This window comes from Octopus sinensis, linkage group LG28, assembly GCF_006345805.1.
Source record: "Octopus sinensis linkage group LG28, ASM634580v1, whole genome shotgun sequence".
Taxonomy (NCBI): domain Eukaryota; kingdom Metazoa; phylum Mollusca; class Cephalopoda; order Octopoda; family Octopodidae; genus Octopus; species Octopus sinensis.
In genome coordinates, this window is record NC_043024.1 from 4,413,372 (window position 1) to 4,438,032 (window position 24,661).

The window sequence follows — 24,661 nt, forward strand, 5'->3', positions numbered from 1 at the left end:
GCTTTGTTTAGTAACACAGATGTGGAGACACATGGCCTAGTGGTTAGAGCAGTGGACTCGCGGTCGAGGGATCGCGGGTTCGAATTTCAGACTGGAAGTCATGCCGCATTTCTGAAGCAATGAATAAAAAAATATTATGAATATATATATATATATATATCTTTTTTCCTTATTTTACTTAAATCGTTCATTTTCTTCATCACAATACACATCCTTTACAATTATTCCTAATATTTCTTTTCTTTTCTGCCTTTTTAAATTATTGACAAGACTTCATAAGGATCTTTTCCTTTTGAACGGCAGTTTGTAACATAATTTCTAGGTAACTAAAAAGTTTTAAACTTCGTATACTGGTAGAATGTGTTTATAAAACATCATTTTCTCTTGGTTTTATTGAGAAAATTGTATAGTTTGTAAGATATTTCGTCTGAAAATCCGAGCATTTCGGCGATTTTAACCATTCAATTACCTCCATTCAACTAAAATCATTTGCTGCATCCAAAACTGAGACAACATCCTGTAACTAACCATAAACCTTCCCCTAACCCTAACACTAAATTTTTTTCTTAATTGTTAAATTAATTTAATTGTTACGCGTGTAAAAAAAACTAAAACAATGGAAAATAACTTAAGCAAGCGTGTGTATAAAATTATAGAATTATTTTGTTTGTTAATTATTTAAATTATTTGCCATTCCTTTAGTTTTTTTTTACACGCGTAACAATTAAATTAATTTAAAAATTAAGAAAAAAAAATTTAGGATTTGGGGTAGGTTTAGGGTTAGTTACAGGATGTTGTCTCAGTTTTAGACGCAGCAAATGATTTTAACTGTAAAGAGAGCATAGGATAATTAAAATTCGAAAAATTAAACTACGTTAAACAAACAGATTACAATTTTCTCAAGAAAGCCAAGAGAAAAAAATGTTTTATTTTGACACATTCTACCAGTATACGAAGTTTTAAAGTTAACTAGAAATTGTCTGCTGTTCAAAAGGAAAAGATCATTTCATATATATATGCAAGTTGTAAATTGAAATGACGGAGAAGAACTAGCAAAAATAAAGACATTTTTAAAATGTTTCACACAAATGCCGATCCATGTGAACCATCCTCTTTTCGTTTCAGTATTTCGAGTGCACAATCTAATTTTTATATATTCTCCATTTTTCAGTAATTACATCGTAATTTCCCTGCATTTAAATAAATTCTTAGATTTACAAGCCAAATATAAAGGAAAATGTTGTGTAATCAAGGTATTGCACTGACACAAAGCAATGTAAGAAATAACCAAAACTGGAACGGAATGTCTAAAAGAAAATAAAACAAGTATTCGAATGTCAGCCTTACTTACTTTCATATAATTTCGGCTTTGTTTAGTGAGATTCTTTTAATTTAATTATTCAACACGTCAGAATAAGCAAATGTACGTAAAATGACACATATACAATAGAAATGCTTAAATAAATATAATACTCACATAGAAATATCTGTATATATATAGAGAGAGAGTCACCGAGGAAAATGTGAGAATATGATGAAGCAGTGAGGTCTGGAGTCTGAGTGGACAATGACAGCTTCAAGAGAATATCTAGATTTTTAATAGCAAACGTTGATTTATATTTTACAGATGAATTTAATAAAGAATACTGTACGGATTTCTTTACACACTTAATTATCAAACGTGTGTATATTCAATTGGGTTCTCTCTTAAACAAGGAAACAGAATTGGAAAGATTTAGCAATTAACAGACGAGGGGAAATCACTCTATTTCTAATATCCGTTTTTAATTAAGAGCATAAATTCGTAAAAGGCTTTCTTGCTCCTGTTTCTTACGCATTTTTATTGCTTGATCGGTTCCACTTTACAACTGATATTTAAGAGAAAACCCAATCAAATATATACACGATTGGTAATTAAATTTCTAAAGAAACAAATACAGCTTTTACGATTATGTGGACCTGAAAAATATTAATTAACGTTTGTTGTAAAAATCTAGAAATATATATATATATATATATATATATATATATATATTACTGTGTAAGTATTATATTTATATAAACATTTCTATTATATATGTGTCATGCCATATATCTGATTGTTTCGATGTGTTGAGTAAGTTAAAAGGATACTACTTAAGAAGAGTGCTCCCGGTGCGTGCACTCGCGTATCCGCCCTAGCTAGTCGATCCTTACTTTGTGTTTTTGTTTTATTTACTTTGTGTTTTATTTACTTTCTTTTTAAAACATTATTTACCTTGGGTAAAAAAAGATTATGTATTTTGTGTTTTATTTACTTTCCTACGTAGTCGTTGTAGGATCGACTAATCACGACTAGCTAGCGCGGATGCGTGAGTGCGCGCACCTGAACCACTCTAATTAAGTAATACCTGTTAAAAGAAAGAGTTTCACTAAACAAAAAAATATTTTATAAACACATTCTACCAGTTTACGAAATTAAAAATTTTTTAGTTACCGAGAAATTGTGTTAAAAACTGCCGTCCAAACCGAAAAGATCCAGGCTGTTATTTTAATACTTTCATTCTGTTTGTTTTCCTTTAGACATTTCATTGCACTTTTGGTTATTTCCTATATTCGTTAACGTCAGATCTGGAGGCATCGAATTGTGGCCCTTTCCAATGAATAGCATCCCGCAAACGTCACAGTAGAACTCCTGGTTTACTGTCTGACCAGGTGGAGCATACTCATGATGAACAATCCCCTGGAGTCGAAGAAAACGGTCAACAGTGTCTTCACATTCGTCAGTCATGGAGAGGTCGAGGTTTTCTTCGTCTCAGACCACAATTGGTATTTCACTGGTGGTGCCTTGCATGCTAATGCACAATCTCTACATGATTTTTACCAAATTTTGAATGTCCCAGTCCATTGCTGGCCAATACACATGACTCCCCATCAAAGCTTACAGTCATGACATCCCCGGGGGTTCACAATGAAATTCATGTAATGTCCTTTTCTGTACTGCAGTTGGTTCTACCACTCTTTGTGTTTACATTAATACATTGTCACAGATTTTCCTGCTTCATTGGTGTGTCTAGGAGTTGTTATTACAATACGTGTGTCCAATATATGATAGAAACTTCTTAAAAATGATGAGATTGGATAAGTTTAATACTTCTACAATTTAGCAAAATAGAAGAGTTATAAAATTGCACTTTTGAATATCTACCTTTTAAACATATTCTATATCTTATGTTATTTTTTCTATTCTTTCAGAAAATCACATGAAATTGGCTAAAAAGTATTTTTTACTTTTAAAGAATCATCAATATGTATCATGTTTGAAAGACTCTGCAAAGATATTCTACAAACGTATACTCCTTCTTCTATAAAACATTGCTGAGTTACAGTAAAATATTTCCTCTGAGATAGAAAGCATTTCTTTACTTCTGTGTCTTAAATGTGCAAGAGATAATTTTCTCTTTTAAATATACTTTGATAGATTTCCAAAGAGTATTTGCGACATTTTTAAATATTGGCATTGATCACATTTAGAAGAAATATAAGAAAAGTGATATTTGTTTGGAAAAATCTATAAGAGCAAAAAGAAGCAAAATATCCATAAATTTTGGTGAGAGGAAAATTATTTTTGAAAAGTTGTTGATCTGTACAACTGGAAGGTTCAGTTTTATTTTTCTTGAAGAGATGTCGGAAGAATTAGGAAAATCATCATATGACTGTGACAAAGAGTCATTCTTAGACGAAAGTAAATTCAACCAACACAAACAAATTCATGCAGGGGAACAACCATATCACTGTGATATCTGTGGTAAATTATTGTCTGACAGGAATAGCTTAACTCAACACAAACGTGTCCATACAGGAGAGAAACCATATACCTGTGATATCTGTGGTAAATCATTCTCTGTTGGCAGTAGTTTAACTAAGCACAAACGTATTCATACAGGAGAGAAACCATATCACTGTGATATCTGTGGTAAATCATTCTCTGATGGCAGTAGCTTATCGAAACACAAACGTATTCATACAGGGAAGAAACCATATCGCTGTGATATCTGTGGTAAATCTTTCTCTGAAAGCAGCAGCTTAATTAAACACAAGCGTATTCATACAGGAGAGAAGCCATATACCTGTGATATCTGTGGTACATCATTCTCTCGAAGCGATAGCTTAATTCAACACAAACGGGTTCATACAGGAGAGAAACCATATCACTGTGATATCTGTGGTAAATCATTCTCTCAAAGATGTAGCCTAACACCACACATACGTATCCATACAGGAGAGAAACCATATTCCTGTGATATCTGTGGTAAATCATTCTCTCATAGCTGTAGCTTAACTACTCACAAATGGGTTCATACAGGGGAGAAACCATATCACTGTGATATCTGTAGAAGATCATTCTCTGAAAGCAGCAGCTTAACTAAACACAAGCGTATTCATACAGGGTAGGAACCATAACCTTGTAATATGTGGTAAATCATTCTCTCAGAACCGTGGCTTAACTCACCACAAACGTATTCATACAGGGGAGAAACCATATCTCTGTGATATCTGTGGTAAATCATTCTCTCATAGTGGTAGCTTATCTCAACACAAACGTATTCATACAGGGTAGAAACCATACCCCTGTTATATCTGTGGTAAGACGTTCTCTGGAAACAGTCACTTAACTATCCACAAATGCATTCACACTCAAGAAAAATCAATTCACAGTGATATCTCTGGCAAATCATTTACACAAAATCATTTCTGATTTAAACAGAAGTCTTTCCTTATGAAGTGGGTCCATAACACAGTGATATTTGTTGTACAACATTTCCTCAGAAGGACAAAGGACATATCTTATAAAGACATCCACAGAATATAGAAACTATATGAATGTGACATCTATAGTAAATCTTTGACATGAAATCATCCATTATTGAATCAAAAGAGCATTGACAGAGGAAGGAAAACATATCACTGTGATGTTAAACCTGAATCATTCTTTCAAAATGGTGAATTGTTTGTACACAGTCCTATTAATATGAAAGATATAACTGTAACCTAAGCTATTTGTGCTAAATCAATCTATGAAAATGGATCAATTATTGAAATGTAAATGCATTCATACAGAAGAGGAACCACGATGATGATGATGATCCTCATCATTTAAAATTCTCCTATTCATGCTTCTGTGGATCAAATAGAATTCATTGATGGAGATTTTCTACATCTGGGTATCTTTCTTATGACCAATCTTCATCTGTTTCCAAGCAAGGAAATATCTTCCCTGGTGAGACATATTTTACGCAGAGGACTGGAAATGAAGAACTGCACAAGTATGACGATCATGATGGCCATTTACGGACATCACATAATATCTGGACAAGGGTACACTCACTTGTGCATACACACACACACTCACACACGTGTATATATGAAGAATTTCTTATAGGAGATATTTTACATGTTTTCTCTTAGTCTAAAAGTTTGTAATTCCTATTAGGTAATGAAACACATGTAATGCTGAATAAATACTATCAAACTGTTTTCCAGTCTCCTTATGTGATATGTAATTACTCTGCAAAAAATATTATCCAAACCTCAGACAAAAATAATATTTATGTATATATATAATAACCAGCTGTTATGCTTTCATTAGATTAGTGGAATAAATGGGATGGGGACAGAAGTGGAGAAAATGGAGGGAGAAATAGTGTAAGGTGATCTTATAATAATTCTGCTTCTCGTTCTGTTACTTAGCTCGTCAGTAACACTTTCATGTTATTAGAGAAAAGGGGGTAGAGAGAGAAAAGATGATAAGACAAAGAGTGAGGCAAATAAAGAAAGAATGTGGCGGCTGGTGGGTTTGGACTGAGCATCTTTGAATACACTCAAAAAATGGTGTGGAAAAAATTATTTCACACCAAAGTACAAACGGGCCCTTTATGAAAAACAAGGACGGGTCATTCGAAGCTTTCTATCCCCAGTAAAGAACCAGATCATCCTCGCAATTTCGGCTGATTAATCTTGAAATTGCTCCAATCTGGCCAGCCCGAAGGAAAAACTAAGCTAAGAGCATCAGATTCCTTGGAAGAAAGCATGGCATGTATACGAAAATAAGGACAGAAAAACAGACGATGTTACACAAATATAAATACAAAATACAATAAAAAATATTAATAACTAGCAGAATTGCCCGGCGTTGCTCGGGGCTGAATTGCTTGAGAGTACTGTTAATGATTGCACTGAATTATGATGATTATTCAGACAAATATTGATATAAGTTTACGGCGAATGAATGTATTTGTAAGTGTATAGAAAGCCGTGTAAAGGGTTCCTACCCCCTCGTAGAATGGTGTAAGAATTGAATGCGAGGTTGCCTTGAAAAGAGCCATGTTATTGTTCTCATAATTGTAAGAATTTGATAATCACGGAAGGCGATGTAAAACGTTCGCAGGTGAATAGGGTCTCTTCGTTTTGCCCGAACGGCAGCGGATGTGCTGTTACAAAACTTTGTGCTGTGTTAAAAGAGAGTGGATTTCCTATGTAGACAAGAGGGGAATGAAGCATGGGTAAGTAAATATGGGTAATTTATAAAATATAGAACAATAGCATCTACTCACCATATGTCAGACCGGCAAGACTGTAGTGGTACTGATTAGATGAATCACAACACAGTGGTGGAGATGTTTTCATTGATGGGCGTTTTGATTAAATTTGTTGTTGTATAAAATGATCTGTTGCTTAGTTTCCAAAGTGTATGTTGCGATCGTGTTGTCGCTTATGTAAACTTTAACAGTGAGAGTGTAGATGTAGGTGGTAGATGTGTCATGTACGTTGGATATCAAAGATGAGGCTGGTGGTTTGATGATGAATGGATAGAAATAGAGGTGAGCGAAGGACAGGTGTTGGTTAAGTGTGAATTAATATCATGAAATGCTTAAAAATGTAAATGCCATCATAAAAGAGAGTCGTATGTAAGTGAAATACTAACGTGTTCGAAAATGATGAAACGTAGTAATCCTATAAAACCTCCTTGTACACAATGTTTTTTGTTTTTCATTGTGGAACAAATGCGAAAGCATCACTGTTGCTGCCGACACGCAAGCAGCCAACATAAAGCTGACCATGAGAGAAACATGGCTCTCCCAAATGTATTCCCGCCACAGACAGTGTTTGACCCTGCACTTTTTTAATTGACATTGCGAAACATGGCCTTACTGGGAACTGGGACCTCCGAAATATGAAAGGTAGGTCTGCTCCTGATGGGAAAAGATGCATCCTAGGTATGAGCACAACGTTGCCTCGACCGCACCCTGTGATAATGGTGGCCTCAATCAGATTGGGAGATAAGGACTTAACGATCAAACGTGTGCCATTACATTGTTTTGGGGGAACCAAATTTCTAATGAGCATTATAGGGGCACCAACTTTAAGTTTGAGAATGTGTGGTGGTAGTCCGGGGGGCTCAAAGGAATTGAGTACCTCTATTGGATAATTGATGACGTCCTCTGGGTCAGGAGTTGTGTCGATAGACTTATATACATAGACATCCCCAGGAATGAGTTTTAGCATTTCATCATTAATATGGTGAACAGTTTTATTCCTCGGGGCCAGAATAGCCCTTTGGCCAATCCAATCCATATTCTGATAATTAGCTTGTAGATCTGGGAACACTGCATCTCTGAGATCAGAAGGCATTTTAACAATGGTACAAATGGAATCGATGGCAATATTACCATTTTCATCCCCTGGTATTTTGCCTTCGCCAAGTGCAAGGAGGGTGTGAGAAAATGCTGCTGAAGATATATCATGTCGCATATGAGCACGCATATTGGTGTGAAGTTTGAGAGTCTTCACCAGTGGCCACAATGTGGATGACTTAAGACACGCACTTACTGCATCAGCTCTAGTCCCTTTGGGAAAAATGGGAAGTGTTTGTCGGAAGTCCCATGAAAGAAGAAGTGTTATGCCTCCCATGGGAGCTGAAGAGTGTTTGATGTCTCTGAGAGATCTATCTGGTGCCTCCAGAGCACCTCTGTGGGCCATCGTGCATTCATCCCAAACGATAAGCTTGCATCGTCTGAAGACTTCTGCCTGATCAGAGCTGTTACTGATGTTGCAAGTTGGTATCTCAGTCTTCGCTGAGTCAAGCGGGAGCTTGAAAGTAGAGTGAACTGTCCCTCCGCCTGGCAACAAAGTAGCCGCAATTCCAGATGATGCCACAGCTAAGGCAATGCCTTGTGTTCGCCTAATCTCAGCCAATATTAATTTGTTGACAAAAGTTTTCCCAGTGCCCCCAGGAGCGTCCAGGAAAAAAATCCCCCCAGCTTTGGCCCGGACTGAATTAACAACGGAGTTGTAAGCGAACTTCTGTTCCGGAAGGAGCTTTGGCTCATTGTCGGCTATGTACTCGGCAAGCTCGTCAACATTAAAACATGTCTCACGCAGCAAATGTGAAGACAGAGTGTTTGTGCCTTCCCGGTTTGTTGAAGGTAGGCCATAGACCGGCAAGGCACTACCGCCCATATCAAGTACAGTATCTTCGATTTCAAGCAGCGCCCTGTTGTAAATGAGGTCAGTGTACCCGACCTCCATTGATGGATGTAGCGATTGAGCATGACGCAGGAAATCTTCAGACATATAATCTTTGTAGGTAAGCCATAAAGAGGCAGGATTAGCCAAGTCACACCATAGTAATAGAATAGCGAAAAGATCTGATTTTTTTAGGAGATTTTAATGAAACACCCTCCGCCATAGTGGCGCCCCATTGTGAATCATCCTCCAAAAGTCGACGCCGAAAATAGGCTTCGCGGAAAGTATCACATAATACACCATCAACAGTTCTGATGTCTTGAAAACTTTGTGTGCCTAAAACCTCATGGAGGAGAAGGCGCAGGTGAAAACACTCATGTTGGTTTGGAGGTACAGTGTAGACTCTTCCTAGACAACTGTTAAACTTGACACCAGGATGTCCTTCAACAGCCTGACCCGATTTCCTACGCACCCAATTGTTGTTTGACCACACGTAGTAGGACGGGACCTGAGGGTATAAAAGTGTTTTAGCAAATGTGTCAAGTTGGCAAAGCCTAAAGAAACCGGTCAAAGTTGTTTGTTTTGGATTTGCCCCCAATTCAGCTGCAGTCTGTTCAGTAAAGTAAGTTCGCTGGCCATTTTCCAAATGAACTGCTTGTTGTAATATGGCGGGGTGCCTTTGGAAATATTTGAAATTGGGGATAGAGAATAAGCAGAAAGATTCAAGGTGTAAGAGTTAACACTTCCTTCTCCAAGCCTTGATTCGAAACCGAATCCAAGAATTCTCGGTCGTCCAAACCACGACGATCAGCAGGCGCGAAAAAAAGGTTTGCTTTGTCCTGACAAAAATTGATTGATCATCTGTCTTTGATCTGCGACCTCAGCAGGTCATGCGAAGTTCAGCTGGACAAGCGCTGACCTATTTAGGTACAAACAGCAGAGGCAGGCAGACAGACGAGACAGTCCACCTACAGAAGGTTTTGGCAGAGACCGATCGACTACTGTTTCAAATGAACAACGCACACACACCAACATGTTAATTCCTGATATGACACCCACAAATGTATTTTGTATGTAGTGTACCTATAACGAATCAATCCCTGTAAATAAATTCTTTTCAATTATGAATCGGTTTACATACACACTTAACCAATGTAAACCGCACACATACATACACACATATATATACTCACATACACACACATATATACTCACATACACACACATATATACTCACATGCACACACATATATATACTCACATACACACACATGTACAAACACACACATATATATACACACACATACCTGAATGATGTACCTACTATGGATGCTGTCCAAAAACTAAAAACTAGTAAAAGAATATAACACACATATATATAATATCTATTATATGTGGTGCAATTGATATTATGGATTAATAAATATATTTCTTTATTGCCCACAAGGCGCTAAACATAGAGGGGACAAACAAATTGTTTTCTCTGTTGGATTTCAAGTCAATTTCTTCCTACGATAATGTCTAATTTGATAATTATCAGTTTTGAAAATATGTCTAAACTGGTACAAAATGAGTAAAGACTAATATCAATGATTTCTATCCTTTAACTGCATGGTGAATAAATATATCTCGAAGACAGCCACCCCAGCAAATTAATGAAGGAGCTATAAAGAATATTCTATGTTGAGTTTTAAGAATTACTTACGTTTCGTTAATTTCATATCATGTGTCATTTTTCATCATCATCATCATCATCGTTTAACGTCCGTTTTCCATGCTAGCATGGGTTGGACGGTTCAACTGGGGTCTGGGAAGCCAGAAGTCTGCGCCAGGCCCAGTCTGATCTGGCAGTGTTTCTACAGCTGGATGCCCTTCCTAACGCCAACCACTCCGTACAGGTGCCAGTCGAGGCTCGCAAACGGCTACAATCGGATGGTGCCTTTTACATGCCACCTGCAAAGGTGCCAGTCGAGGCTCGCAATCATTCTCTCTTCAGAGCATCTTGACTGAATACAAATATATTCATACAGAGGAGAAACCATAACGGTCTGATATCAGAGCTTAATCATTCCTTCAAAATGGTGTATTAATTATACACAGTCTTATTATTATGAAAGATAAAACCATACCCTAAGCTATTTGTGCTAAATCAATCTATGAAAATAATCAATTATTAAAACATAAATGCATTCATGCAGAAGAGGAACCATATCACTACAATGATGATTATCATCATCATTTAAAATTCGCTTTTCCATGCATCTGTCTATCAGATGAAATTCATTGATGGAAATTTTCCTGAGCTGGGTACCCTTTCTTGTGACCAATCCTCACCTGATTCCAAGCAAGGAAATATTTTCCCTGGTGAGACATATTTTACGCAGAGGACTGGATGAGCAACTGCCTTAGTATGGCACTCATGATGGCCATTTACGGACATCACATAATGTCTGGATAAGGGTACACTCACTTGTGCATACACACACACACTCACACACATGTATATATGTATATAGGAAGAATTTCTTATAGGAGATATTTTACATGTTTTCTCTTAGTCTAAAAGTTTGTAATTCCTATTAGGTAATGAAACACATGTAATGCTGAATAAATAATATCAAACTGTTTTCCATATCAGTATGATGATGGTAGTCATCATCATTTAAAATTCATTTTCCATGCTTCCATGGATCAGATGGAATTCATTGATGGAGATTTTCTGCAGCTGGATGCCTTCCCTGTCACCAATCCTCACCTGTTTCCAAGCAAGGACATATTTTACGCAGACTGGAAACTAATAACTGCTCACTTGATGTCGATGCCCAATCACATCCATCATGTAATGTTTAAACAAGGGACAAGAGAACACAAAAACACACATTTATGTATAGACATGCACGTGTGTGTGTGTGTGTGTATATATATTATATATATATATATATATATATAATATAAATATATATATATGCATATATATATATATATAAAATGTGACCGTGTCTGTACCGTTGGCGATTTTTTCCCTCTGTCTTTCCTTCTTTCCTGAGTGTCCAATAATACTATATTTGTTCTACGTCCTCGCGTTGTTGTGTTTTTTGTGCTTTCTTGTTTGGATTAACTTTATATATATATATATAAAATAATATTAGGGAGTAAATCCAAACTTACAGGGAAAAATTAGATTTAGGATTAAATCTAATTTTACAGTATAAATACAAATTAAATTAGAGATAAAACCACTATTAGGCAAATCAAACAGTGAAAAACATAGAAATAAAATTGATTAATTATAATATACAAAATATATAAAATATAAAATTCAAAATTTAAATTATTTAAATTTAAAGTTAAAAATTAAAAATTATTAATTTATATTTATAAATAAAAAATAAATAAATATATATATATATATATAAATTTATAAATATAAATTAATAATTTTAAATTCTTTACTTTAAATTATAATTATATTTTGAATTTTATATTTTATATATTTTGTATATTATATTGATTAATTTTATTTCAATATATTTTGATTTATGTCTTTCGCTGTTTGATTTGCCTAATAGTGGTTTTATCTCTAATTTAATTTGTATGCATGTGTATATGTATAAATGCATGCAGGTGAATGTATGTATATGTCTGTGTGTGTTCAGAATGGTTCACATTCGAGGAACTCAAATGAACTTCAACATTTTATTTTATTGTTTGGTGGCATTTTCGAACGAATTGCAAGAACTGTGATATATTCAATTTTTTTTTTTTTTTGCTATTTGCTTTTTATTTACTTTGTTTGATTTGTGTAAAAAAATTATATACAGTTTTCAAAAAAAAAAATTAATTAACCAAGTTTAAAAAATTATTTACTTTGCTTTTTATTTGATTTGTGTAAAAAAAAATCATATTGTTTTAAAAAATAATTTTTTTAGTTAAAAAAATTATTTACTTTGCTTTTTATTTGATTTGTGTAAAAAAATCATATACATTGTTTTAAAAAATACTCTTTACTCTTTTACTTGTTTCAGTCATTTGACTGTGGCCATGCTGGAGCACCACCTTTAATCGAGCAACTCGAGCCCGGGCCTTATTCTTTTGTAAGCCCAGTACTTATTCTATCGGTCTCTTTTGCCAAACCGCTAAGTGACGGGGACATAGACACACCAGCATCAGTTGTCAAGCAATGCTTGGGGGACAAACACACACACGCATATATATATATATACATATATACGACGGGCTTCTTTCAGTTTCCGTCTACCAAATCCACTCACAAGGCTTTGGTCGGCCCGAGGCTATAGCAGAAGACACTTACCCAAGGTGCCACGCAGTGGGACTGAACCCGGAACCATGTGGTTGGTAAACAAGCTACTTACCACACAGCCACAATTAATTTTTTTAGTTAAAAAAATTTATTTACTTTGCTTTTTATTTTATTTGTGTAAAAAAATCATATACATTGTTTAAAAAAATAATTAATTTACTTCCTTTAAAAAATTCTTTTATTTTATTCTGCAAAATATTGTTTTATTTTGTTCGCACATGCACCAATCAACTACTTATGACTAGCTAGCGTGGACTGGGACCAGTATTCACTAGTAGTACCCACATTCTACCTGTATACGAAGTTTAGAATTTTTTAGTTACGTGGAAATTATTTTTAAAAACTGCCAGTCAAACCGAAAAGGTATCTTTTCCTGTTGAAGGCCAGATTTCAACACAATTTCTTGTTAACTAAACACTTTATAACTTCGTATACTGGTAGAATGTGTCTAAAGAAAACATTATTTTCACTTGGCTTTCTTGAAAAAATTGTAATTTGTTTGTTTAACGTAGTTTAATTTTTCGAATTTTAACCAATCCTATGCTCTCTTTTGAGCTAAAATCATTTGCTGCGTCTAAAACATCCTGTAACTAACCCTAACCCTAAATTTTTTTTTTCTTAATTGTTCCACGTGTAAAAAAAAACTAAAGCAATGGAAAATAATTTAAACAATTAACATACAAAATAATTCTATTATTTTATACACACGCTTTCCGTATACGTACGGAAAGCGTGTGTATAAAATTATAGAATTATTTTGTATGTTAATTAATGCCCAGTAAAATATTTCCTCTGAGAGAAAAAAAAAACTTTTATTTTACTGAATGAAATGTGCAAGAGAAATTATCTCACTAAACGAAGACAAAAATACATGACCACAGCCTTCTTTCTTTTAGATATTCCCTTGCAGTTTTGGTCCGAACTATTTCGTGCTAACGTAGTAACACGCAAGGGTAGGTTACTCCGCTCACTTGTAGCATGCGGCGGAAGGATACACAAAGCAACTTCCACCCAGCCGTGACTGGCGCCAAAACCGAAGAGGTCAACTTTAGTTGCTGTTTTGACGTTGACAAGTCAACATGTCATTTTTACTCCGTCGCAGTGTTCGTTAGCCACATGTAGCAAGAGGCTGATATTTAACCGTGACAAATCACCATTTGCACAAGGCATTAATTCCCCGTCGTGTTACAGTTTGCAGGGGTAAAGAAAACGCACCATAACCCTTTTTGGCGAGTAAGGGCGTCTGATTATTAGTAAGTATTAAACCCTTTTTTTGCATGCATTTTGGTACACAATAATGTAATTATTGGCGAACCTTCGTGTACTTTGTGTACATTTCTGAAGATAACAGAAACCCTTTTCTCCTAACCCTAAACCCCACCATATATAAAAAAACCCTTTCTTGAAATATATCCGGTACCTATACCGAAGTTACGCCTAATTATTATCTTTGTTTCGTATCAGAGCTGTTATCCATTCCTTAAATAAATCTCTGGATTCCGTTGATGACCCCTCCCCATCGTGTTACAATTTGCAGGGGTAAAGAAAACGCACAACCCGTTTTCGGCGTGTCCCTAAACAGCAGGTGTGCGTATTCTTTACCTTCGGCGTGAAAGCTTCACATTAATGGCGGTGCCCCAGCATGGCCACAGCTCGTGAGCTGAAACTAGATAAAATATATATATATGTATATTTGTTTGAGAGAGGGTGATAGAGTTTTGTTAAGGATTTAATGTCCAGGAGTTGCTATTATAATTACTGTATCTCATTCATTTATAATTTATCAAAACAATTGTAAATTTGGGGGTTAATATAGGGCGTAACAAATATCAGAAAATCAAAAAAAAAAATGTCTGTAATAGGTGTAAAACAACTTCCTATGAACGAATATGAAAAAAAAAAATTCGCGCACGCGAAAGGGGGGTGGGGGAGAGGCCTCGGAAAATTCACATCGGGAAGTTCCGAAAGCGTCTGAGGGGCTGACCCGGGCACCAAAACAAAAAAAAAATAGTGTAATATGTGTAAAACAACTTGCTCTAAACGAATATGACAAAAAAAATGCGCTCTCGCGAAAGAGGGGTGGGGGAGAGGCCTCGGAAAATTTATATCGGGAATTTCCGAAAGCGTCTGAACCGGGCACAAAAACAAAAACAAAAACAGCGTAATAGATGTAAAACAACTTGCTCTAAACGACTATCATGAAAAAAATGCGCGCTCGCGAAAGGGGGGTGGGGGAGAGGCTTCGGAAATTTCACATCTTCAGTCCACGGCCTTTAAACTAAGAAAAAATAGTGTAATTGGTGTAAAACTACTTGTTCTAAACGAGTATCAAGAACACACACTCACACATGAATCATAAACTCCGTATTTCGCAAAAAAAAAAAAAATAAAGAGAAGAAATTCTGGAAAAAGTGAAGAAATGTTGGATCTCCGCCATGTGAATCAAAATACGTGTCAGAAACATCTTGAAATACTACAGAAATTATGTTACGAAAATGATAATGTATACATACCTCTTTGAGTGGTCCATCGATAATGATGATAAAGAAATGAGTTGGATTTGAACTCAGAATATTGACTAACACAACTACATACTACAAGACTCAAAATATTCAGCCAAGTCACCACCCTTTAACTAGCAATAATAATAACATCAATAACATAACAGCCAAAAGATTTATTTGTTCTGAAAATAACAATCATAGTAAATAAATATGTTCTTTAATATTCACATTCATGTGCACAGTTAAACACACTTACATACAAACAGTCACGCATGCATAATACAGAACGGAACACATAAATGAAGGATGCATTACTTAGTATATATTACATCTAGAGAATTTTGATTAATAAGTCAAATATGCAAATTATAAAGATAATTAATTGCTTTACTAAAGTGTTGTAAAGGTGAAAAAATAAATTTGGGAAAAAAATACACGCCAAAACTAATTAATAAAGGATAATTAGGGAAGGATTGACACAAAATAATAATTTTTTCTGTCTCTTTTTTTCTGATAAATGCATCTTAATAAGTGAGAAGAATTGCATATATCTGAACTATTTCAAAGAAAAGCATAAATTTAATGTTTAAAATAGCTTTAACCAAGGAATGAGATCCAACATTTCTTCACTTTTTCCAGAATTTCTTCTCTTTATTTTTTTTTTTTGCGAAATACGGAGTTTATGATTCATGTGTGAGTGTGTGTTCTTGATACTCGTTTAGAACAAGTAGTTTTACACCAATTACACTATTTTTTCTTAGTTTAAAGGCCGTGGACTGAAGATGTGAAATTTCCGAAGCCTCTCCCCCACCCCCCTTTCGCGAGCGCGCATTTTTTTCATGATAGTCGTTTAGAGCAAGTTGTTTTACACCTATTACGCTGTTTTTGTTTTTGTGCCCGGTTCAGACGCTTTCGGAAATTCCCGATATAAATATTCCGAGGCCTCTCCCCCACCCCTCTTTCGCGAGAGCGCATTTTTTTTTGTCATATTCGTTTAGAGCAAGTTGTTTTACACATATTACACTATTTTTTTTTTGTTTTGGTGCCCGGGTCAGCTCCTCAGACGCTTTCGGAACTTCCCGATGTGAATTTTCCGAGGCCTCTCCCCCACCCCCCTTTCGCGTGCGCGAATTTTTTTTTTCATATTCGTTCATAGGAAGTTGTTTTACACCTATTACACACATTTTTTTTTTGATTTTCTGATATTTGTTACGCCCTATATTAACATTTGGGTACTATTTAAGAAGCGTGGTCCCGGTACGCGCATCTGCGCTAGCTAGTCGTGACTAGTCGATCCTACTACTACCTAGCAAAGCAAATAAAACAAAAAATAAATAATTTTATTTGAAACAAAGTAAATAAAACACAAAAACAAACTATAGAATAAAAGCACAAAGTAAAGATCGACTAGCTATTGCGAGTGCGCGCACCGTGACTACCCTTATTGATTGGTACCTACCTTTTAAACATATTCTATGTCTTATATTATTTTCGTATTCTGGTACTAATAGCGTAGACTGGACCCGGTTTGCGCGTCCGCGCTGGTCAGACGGAGGCAGTCGAGCTGACTGTTGCATGCGCGAATCGGGGACGTGCGATACAAGTATATATCGTATATATACAAATATATATCGTATACACGTATATATCGATACAAGTATATATCGTATGTATCGTGCATGCGCCAGTCAGCTCGTAGGATCGACTGCCTACGTCTGGCTGGCGCGTGTGTGCAAACCGGGCCCACTCTGCGATACAAGTACCGGATATTGCTAATAATATAGCCTGAACAGGATAAGCTACCCCTATTTTGCAGAAAAGTGTTGGCGGCCGGCTATGAGATTCGAACTCACACCTCCTTGATTACGCGTCGCTGTCTTTTTCAATCACCACGATAAACAATATTTCGTTGCGAAGTAAGAAGGAAGAGAAACATTAATTGTAAATTGTAAGAATTTAAAATTAAAGAAAAAAAACGAGAATAATTTAATGTTAAAACTACATCATTTGCCCCCGTTGAGAAGGATTGTCACCAATTTCCTTCTCCACCTCAACCAATAATTTTTCCTACATCAAAAATTCCCCACAAAAGATTTTGATGCTGTTAGTCATCCATACTGATTATTTGCTGACTGTTATTCATGTTTCATGTAACACAGAATATTGATATTAAGCTGCCTGTATGTGTGTATTTATATATTTATAAATGTACGGAAAGACGCAGGGGAGGTGTGATATCTCTTTTACGACACATAACTGAGATGAAAGCATCAGATATCTAGTGTTATTGACATGTATATTGGTGTGTGTCTAGGACAGACTTAATGTCCAGATGTTATTATACTACATGTGTCTACTCCTTGATATAAACCTCTTGAAAATAGATGGGATAAATTTAATAGTTCAGATAAAGAATTACTTCTACAATTTATGAAAACAGAAATGTCATAAATTTGCACTTTTGAATATCTGCCTTTTAAACATACTTGATGTCTTGTATTATTTTTTCTATTCTTTCAGAAAATCACATGAAATTGGCTAAAAAGTATTTTTTACTTTTAAAGAATCATCAATATGTATCATGTTTGAAAGACACTGCAAAGATATTCTACAAACGTATAATCCTGCTTCTAGAAAACATTGCTGAGTTACAGTAAAATATTTCCTCTGAGAGAGAAAGCATTTCTTTACTTCTGTGTCTGAAATATGCAGAAGATAATTTTATCTTTTAAATATACTTTGATTGATTTCCAAAGAGTATTTGCAGCATTTTTCAATATTGGCATTGATCACATTTAGAAGAAATATAAGAGAAGTGATATTTGTTTGGAATAAACTATAAAAGCAAAGAGAAGAAAAATATCCATATATTTTGGTGAGAGGAGAGAAATTATTGAAAAGTTGTTGATCTGTACAACTTGAAGAAGGTTCAGGTTTATTTTTCTTGAAGAGATGTCGGAAGAATTAGGAAAATCATCATATGACTGTGACATCTGCAAAGAGTCATTCTTAGAAGAAAGTAAATTCAATCAACACAAACAAATTCATACAGGTGAGAAACCATATCACTGTGATATCTGTGGTAAATCATTGTCTGACAGGAACAGCTTAACTAAACATAAACGTATTCATACAGGGGAGAAACCATATCGCTGTAATATCTGTGGTAGATCATTCTCTGATGACAGTAGCTTATCGAGACACAAACGTATTCATACAGGGAAAAAACCATATCACTGTGATATCTGTAGAAGATCATTCTCTGAAAGCAGCAGCTTAACTAAACACAAGCGTATTCATACAGGAGAGAGACCATATATCTGTGATATCTGTGGTAAATCATTCTCTCAAAGATGTAGCTTAACACCACACATACGTATCCATACAGGAGAGAAACCATATTCTTGTGATATCTGTGGAAGATCATTCTCTCATAGCGGTAGCTTAACTACTCACAAATGGGTTCATATAGGGGAGAAACCATATCACTGTGATATCTGTGGTAAATCATTCTCTGCTGGCAGTAACTTAACTAAACACAAGCGTATTCATACAGGGGAGAAACCATATTCTTGTGATATCTGTGGAAGATCATTCTCTCAAAGCAGTAGCTTAACTACTCACAAATGGGTTCATACACGAGAGAGTACGTATTCTTGTGATATCTGTGGTAAATCATTCTCTCGTAGCGGTAGCTTAACTACTCACAAATGGGTTCATATAGGGGAGAAACCATATCACTGTGATATCTGTGGTAAATCATTCTCTGCTGGCAGTAACTTAACTAAACACAAGCGTATTCATACAGGGGAGAAACCATATTCTTGTGATATCTGTGGAAGATCATTCTCTGAAAGCAGCAGCTTAACTAAACACAAGCGTATTCATACAGGGTAGGAACCATAACCTTGTAATATCTGTGGTAAATCATTCTCTCAGAATAGTGGCTTAACTCACCACAAACGTATTCATACAGGGTAGAAACCATACCCCTGTGATATCTGTGGTAAGACGTTCTCTGGAAACAGTCACTTAACTATACACAAATGTATTCACACTCAAGAAAAATCAATTCACTGATATCTGTGGCAAATCATTTACACAAAATCATTTCTGATTTAAACACGTCTTTCCTTATGAAGTGGGTCCATAACACAGTGATATTTGTTGTATAACATTTCCTCAGAAGGACAAAGGATGTATCTCATAAAGACATCCACAGAATATAGAAACTATATGAATGTGACATCTATAGTAAATCTTTGACATGAAATCATCCATTACTGAATCAAAAGAGCATTGACAGAGGAAGGAAAACATATCACTGTGATGTTAAACCTGAATCATTCTTTCAAAATGGTGAGTTGTTTGTACAGAGTCCTATTAATATGAAAGATATAACTGTAACCTAAACTATTCCTGCTCAGGTAAATCAATCTACGAAAATGATCAATTAGTGAAATGTAAATGTATTGATACAGAAGAGGAACCACGATGATGATGATCCTCATCATTTAACATTCTCCTATTCATGCTTCTGTGGATCAGATGGAATTCATTGATGGAGATTTTCTACATCTGGGTACCTTTCTTGTGACCAATCCTCACCTGTGTCCAAGCAAGGAAATTTTTTCCCTGGTGAGACAATTTTTACACAGGACTGGAAGTGAACAACTGCACAAGTATGACGGTCATGATGGCCTTTTACGAACATCACATAATATCTGGACAATGGTACATACACACACACACTCATAAACTATTGTATGTCTGAAGAATTTCTTATAGGAAATATCTTACAATGTTTTCTCTACTTGTAAAAGTTTATAATTACTATTAGGAAATGAAACACATGTAATGCTGAATAAATAATATCAAACTTTTCTCCAGTTTCCTTATGTGATTTGTAATTACCTTGCAAAAATATTACCCAAACCTCCCACAAAAATAATGTACGTGTATATATGTAATCACAAGCTTGTTTGTTCAACTGGTGTATTTATGTTAGTTAGAGTAGTGGGGTGAGGGGGAGGGAAAATTAAAGGAAGGTGGTCTTATAATAATTCTGCTTGTCATTACGTTACTTAGGTCATCAGTAACACTTTCATGTGGTTGGAGAGAAAGGATAAGGCCATGAGTGGGACGGGAAGAGAGAGAAGTTTCCCAAATTCTTTCACTTTTCAATGGATAACTTTTCATCTCCAGTCACAAGTCGTTTCAAAAAAGGCAGGCTTTCATTCTATTTCAAAAACATATCACAAACAGAATACTGCTCCAAGCAATCCTTTTCTGAGAGTTTGTGAGGGACCCATTACATTATAGCAAGAAATGTATCCTAGCTTCACGAGGTGTTCATCAGCCATACTTTGAAGAACTTTCAACTCCTCTGCAAGATTTTTAGTCTTGATATTGGATTTTCTTCGATTTTTGCCTTCAAAACATCCACATCCAATTTTGAAGATCTTCCACTGCGACTGTCGTCTTCCAAGCTAAACTCTCCAGTTTTAAATTTCGCAAACCAGCTTCGAACAGTTGATTCACCTGCAGCATCATCAAACTTTACAAATGTTTTTGAAAGTGTTTGCAGCATTTTCACATTTTTTTTTTAAGAAAAGCATTATAACGTGAATATAAAATTTTTGGTTATCCATTTCGAATATCATTAAAGGGTAACCAGAACGAAAGATAAACGGATTTTTGGTGAGGAACAAAGACGAGATGCACTACCACTTTGAGCAACGCCAAAGTTTTAACTCTGTTACGTTTCTGGTGTATTCAATGAAGCATTGAAAAATTTAGCTTCAAAAAGACACTCAGACCTTTCTGGACAACTTAATACGAGTGTTCATATGGCGTACGTAAAGAAGAATCCCGTAAATATTTCGTTTGTTTTCAGTTCACTTCATGTGGTGTCACGCACAAAAGGACAGCTTCCAAATCCCGTTTTCTGAATGGGTAAAACTGATCAAACTTTAAACCTCTGTAATTAATATATATATATATATATATATATATAGGAGTGGCTGTGTCGTAAGTAGCTAGCTAACCAACCACATGGTTCCGGGTTCAGTCCCACTGCGTGGCATCTTGGTCAAGTGTCTTCTGCTATAGCCCCGGGCCGACCAATACCTTGTGAATGGATTTGGTAGACGGAAACTGAAAGAATCCTGTCATGTATATATATGTATGTAAGTGTGTGTCGGTATTTGTCCCCCTAGCATTGCTTGACAACCGATGCTGGTGTGTTTACGTCCCCGTCGCTTAGCGGTTCGGCAAAATAGACCGATAGAATATATGTGTCGTATTTTGTACATTTATTTGTTTCGATGTGTTGAGAAAGTTAAATCTCTCACTAAGACGAAATTATGCAAAAGGCTGTAATTTTAATACTTTCATATACTTTCACTATATTTTGGTGAGAGGAGAGAAATTTATGAAAAGTTATTGATGTGCAAAACTTTAAGGATTCATTTTCTTTTTCTTGAAGAGATGTCTGAAGAACTAGGAAAACCATCATATGACTGACATCTGCAAAGAGTCATTCTTAGAAGAAAGTAAGTTCAGTCAACACAAACAAATTTATACAGGGGAACAACCATACCAATGTGATATCTGTGGTAAATCATTCTCTGTTGACAGTCACTTAACTCAACACAAACATATTCATACAGTAGAGAAGCCCTATCCCTGTGATATCTGTGGTAAATCATTCAGTCGAAGAGGTAGCTTAGCTACTCACAAATAGCTTCATACAGGGAAGAAACCCCATCAGTGTGATATCTGTGGTGAATCGTTCTCTGTTGGCAGTAGCTTAACTCGTCATAAACGTATTCATACAGGAGAGAAACCATATCACTGTGATTTATGTGGTAAATCTTTCTCTGAAAACGGTAGCTTAACTCAACACAAACGTATTCATACAGGGGAGAAACCCTATCACTGTGGTATCTGTGGTGAATCATTCTATCACAGAGGTAACTTTACTACTCACTCTAGGGTTCATACAGGGCAGAAGCCATATCACTGTGACATCTGTGATAAATCATTCTCTGTTAGTAGTTGCCTAACTAGACACAAGCGTATTCATACAGTGGAGAAAACCTCCCCGTGATATCAGTGGTAAATCCTCCTATCAAAGAGGTAACTTAAGTACTCACACATGGGTTCATACAGAAGTGAAAATAAATCATTGTGATTAATGTGGTAAATCATTCTCTGAAAACAGTAGCTTAACTAAATACAAATGTATTCACACAGATCAGAATCCATATCCCTGTGATATTTGTGACAAATCATTCTCCGAAAACTGGCTTAACTTAAACATATTCATACAGAGGAGGAACCAAATCAATGTCATGTGTGTGGTAGATCATTCTCTTGTACTTACTGCTTAGATATTCAGAAATATATCCATACAGGAGACAAGGAATACCACTGTGCCATGTATGATAAATCATTCTCTTAGTAGTTGCCTAACTAAACAAAAGTGTATTCATACACTGGAGAAACCATATCATTGTGGTAAATCATTCTAGTGAAGGCACGTAGTTTTAATCTGCGCATTCTCTAAACGACCGTCACCTGTCAGTCAGCGAAGCTGATTCAGTATCAGCTTATCTCACCTAATGATGTTATTTCCCACCGGCAAAACGGTACTTTAACTATACACAAATATAATCATTCAGGTGAGAAACCATTTCAAAGTAATAACTGTAGTAAATCATTGTCTGAAAACAGAAGCTTAACTATACACAAACGCATTCATACTGGAGAAAAACTAATTCACAGTGATATCTGTGGCAAATCATTTACACAAAATCATTTCTGATTTAAACAGAAGTCTTTCCTTATGAAGTGGATCCATAACACAGTGATATTTGTTGTACAACATTTCCTCAGAAGGACAAAGGACATATCTCATAAAACCCTCTACACAAGATAGAAACTATATGAATGTGACATCTATAGTAAATCTTTGACATGAAATCATCCATTATTGAATCAAAAGAGCATTGACAGAGGAAGGAAAACATGACTGTGATGTTAAACCTGAATCATTCTTTCAAAATGGTGAATTGTTTGTACACACTCCTATTAATATGAAAGATATAACTAACCTCAGCTATTCATGCTAAATCAATCTAAGAAAATGATCAATTATTGAATTCTAAATGCATTCATACAGAAGAGGAACCATATCACTATGATGATGATAATCATCACCATTTAAAATTCAGTTATTCATGCTTCTGTCTATCACATGGACTTCATTGATGGAGATTTTCTTCCCCCGGTCACTTTTCCTGTTGCCAATCCCCATATGTTTCCAAGCAAGGAAACATATTCAACACAGAAGACTGGAAATGACCAACTGCATTTGTATGATGGTCATTTATGAACATCACATCTGGACAAGGGTACACACACACACACAGACATATGTTTGTCCGGAGAATTTCTTATAGGAAATCTTTTACATTTTTAATCTACATCTAAATGTTTGTAATTCTTTGTAGGAAATGAAACACATGTAATGCTGAATAAATGATATCAAACTTTTATCTGGTCTCCTTATGTGATATTTAATTACTCTGCAAAAAATAACCAAACCTAATGCAAAAATAATATGTGTATATACCCTCGTTTTTTTCTGTGTTCCATTCTGTAGAAGAGCGTAGCCTTGAAACATAAAAGCCTTTTTCTATTCCTGAGCATTATACTAATACATCTGCTTGTCTTTTGTTGATTTTTTTGTAAACTCTCCCTATATATATATATATATATATATATATTTATATATGTATAACCAGCTTCTCTCTCTCCAACTTGTATACTTTTGTTATGTAGAGTAGGCATGAGAGGGATGGGGGAGTGAAGAAGAAGTAGAGAAAGGTGATCTTTTAATAATTCTGCATGTCATTATGTTACTTTGCCTGTCAATAACACTTTCAGCTATTAGAGAAAAACTGGGAGAAAGAAAAGAGGATAAGGTTAGGAATGAGGTGGGAAGAGGAAGAAAAGACTCAGAAAGAAGTGTGCAAATCCTTCCTGTCATCCCTAAAGGGAGCAGGGCTGATGAAGTGCACGCATGCCTTAAGTCATCCATGTTGTGGCCCCAGGTTAAGACCTTAAGCCTAATCACAAACATGCCTGCACACTTGCTGGTGATAGAATGTCTGCAGCATTTGCTGAAGAAATTTTAGCCCTTGGAGAAGACAAGGTCCCTAGGAATGATAGGGACAACATATCAGTCTATGAACTGTGCAACTCCGTGAACAACCCTTCCGGTCTTTTGGAAACAGTGTTCCCCAATCTGGAAAGTAATTATGCA

General features: G+C 35.6%; 2 protein-coding genes across 4 annotated transcripts in view; both read left to right on the forward strand.

Annotated features, from left to right (window-relative positions):
* Nucleotides 1-22,500, forward strand: part of LOC118768368 (zinc finger protein 91-like) — a 46,369-nt gene extending 23,869 nt beyond the window's left edge. For all 3 annotated transcript variants that reach the window (XM_036514699.1, XM_036514698.1, XM_036514697.1), the window contains 2 exons: nucleotides 3,989-4,207; nucleotides 22,116-22,500. In XM_036514699.1, the coding sequence (XP_036370592.1) occupies nucleotides 3,989-4,207; nucleotides 22,116-22,441 (545 nt within the window). In that variant the 3' untranslated portion in view covers nucleotides 22,442-22,500. The remainder of the gene's footprint in view (nucleotides 1-3,988; nucleotides 4,208-22,115) is intronic.
* Nucleotides 1-22,726, forward strand: part of LOC118768372 (zinc finger protein 431-like) — a 139,436-nt gene extending 116,710 nt beyond the window's left edge. Inside the window, exons 3-4 of the transcript XR_005004195.1 lie at nucleotides 22,471-22,505; nucleotides 22,667-22,726. The gene's annotated coding sequence lies outside the window, so the exon portion shown is untranslated. The remainder of the gene's footprint in view (nucleotides 1-22,470; nucleotides 22,506-22,666) is intronic.
* The last annotated feature ends 1,935 nt before the right edge of the window (nucleotides 22,727-24,661 follow it).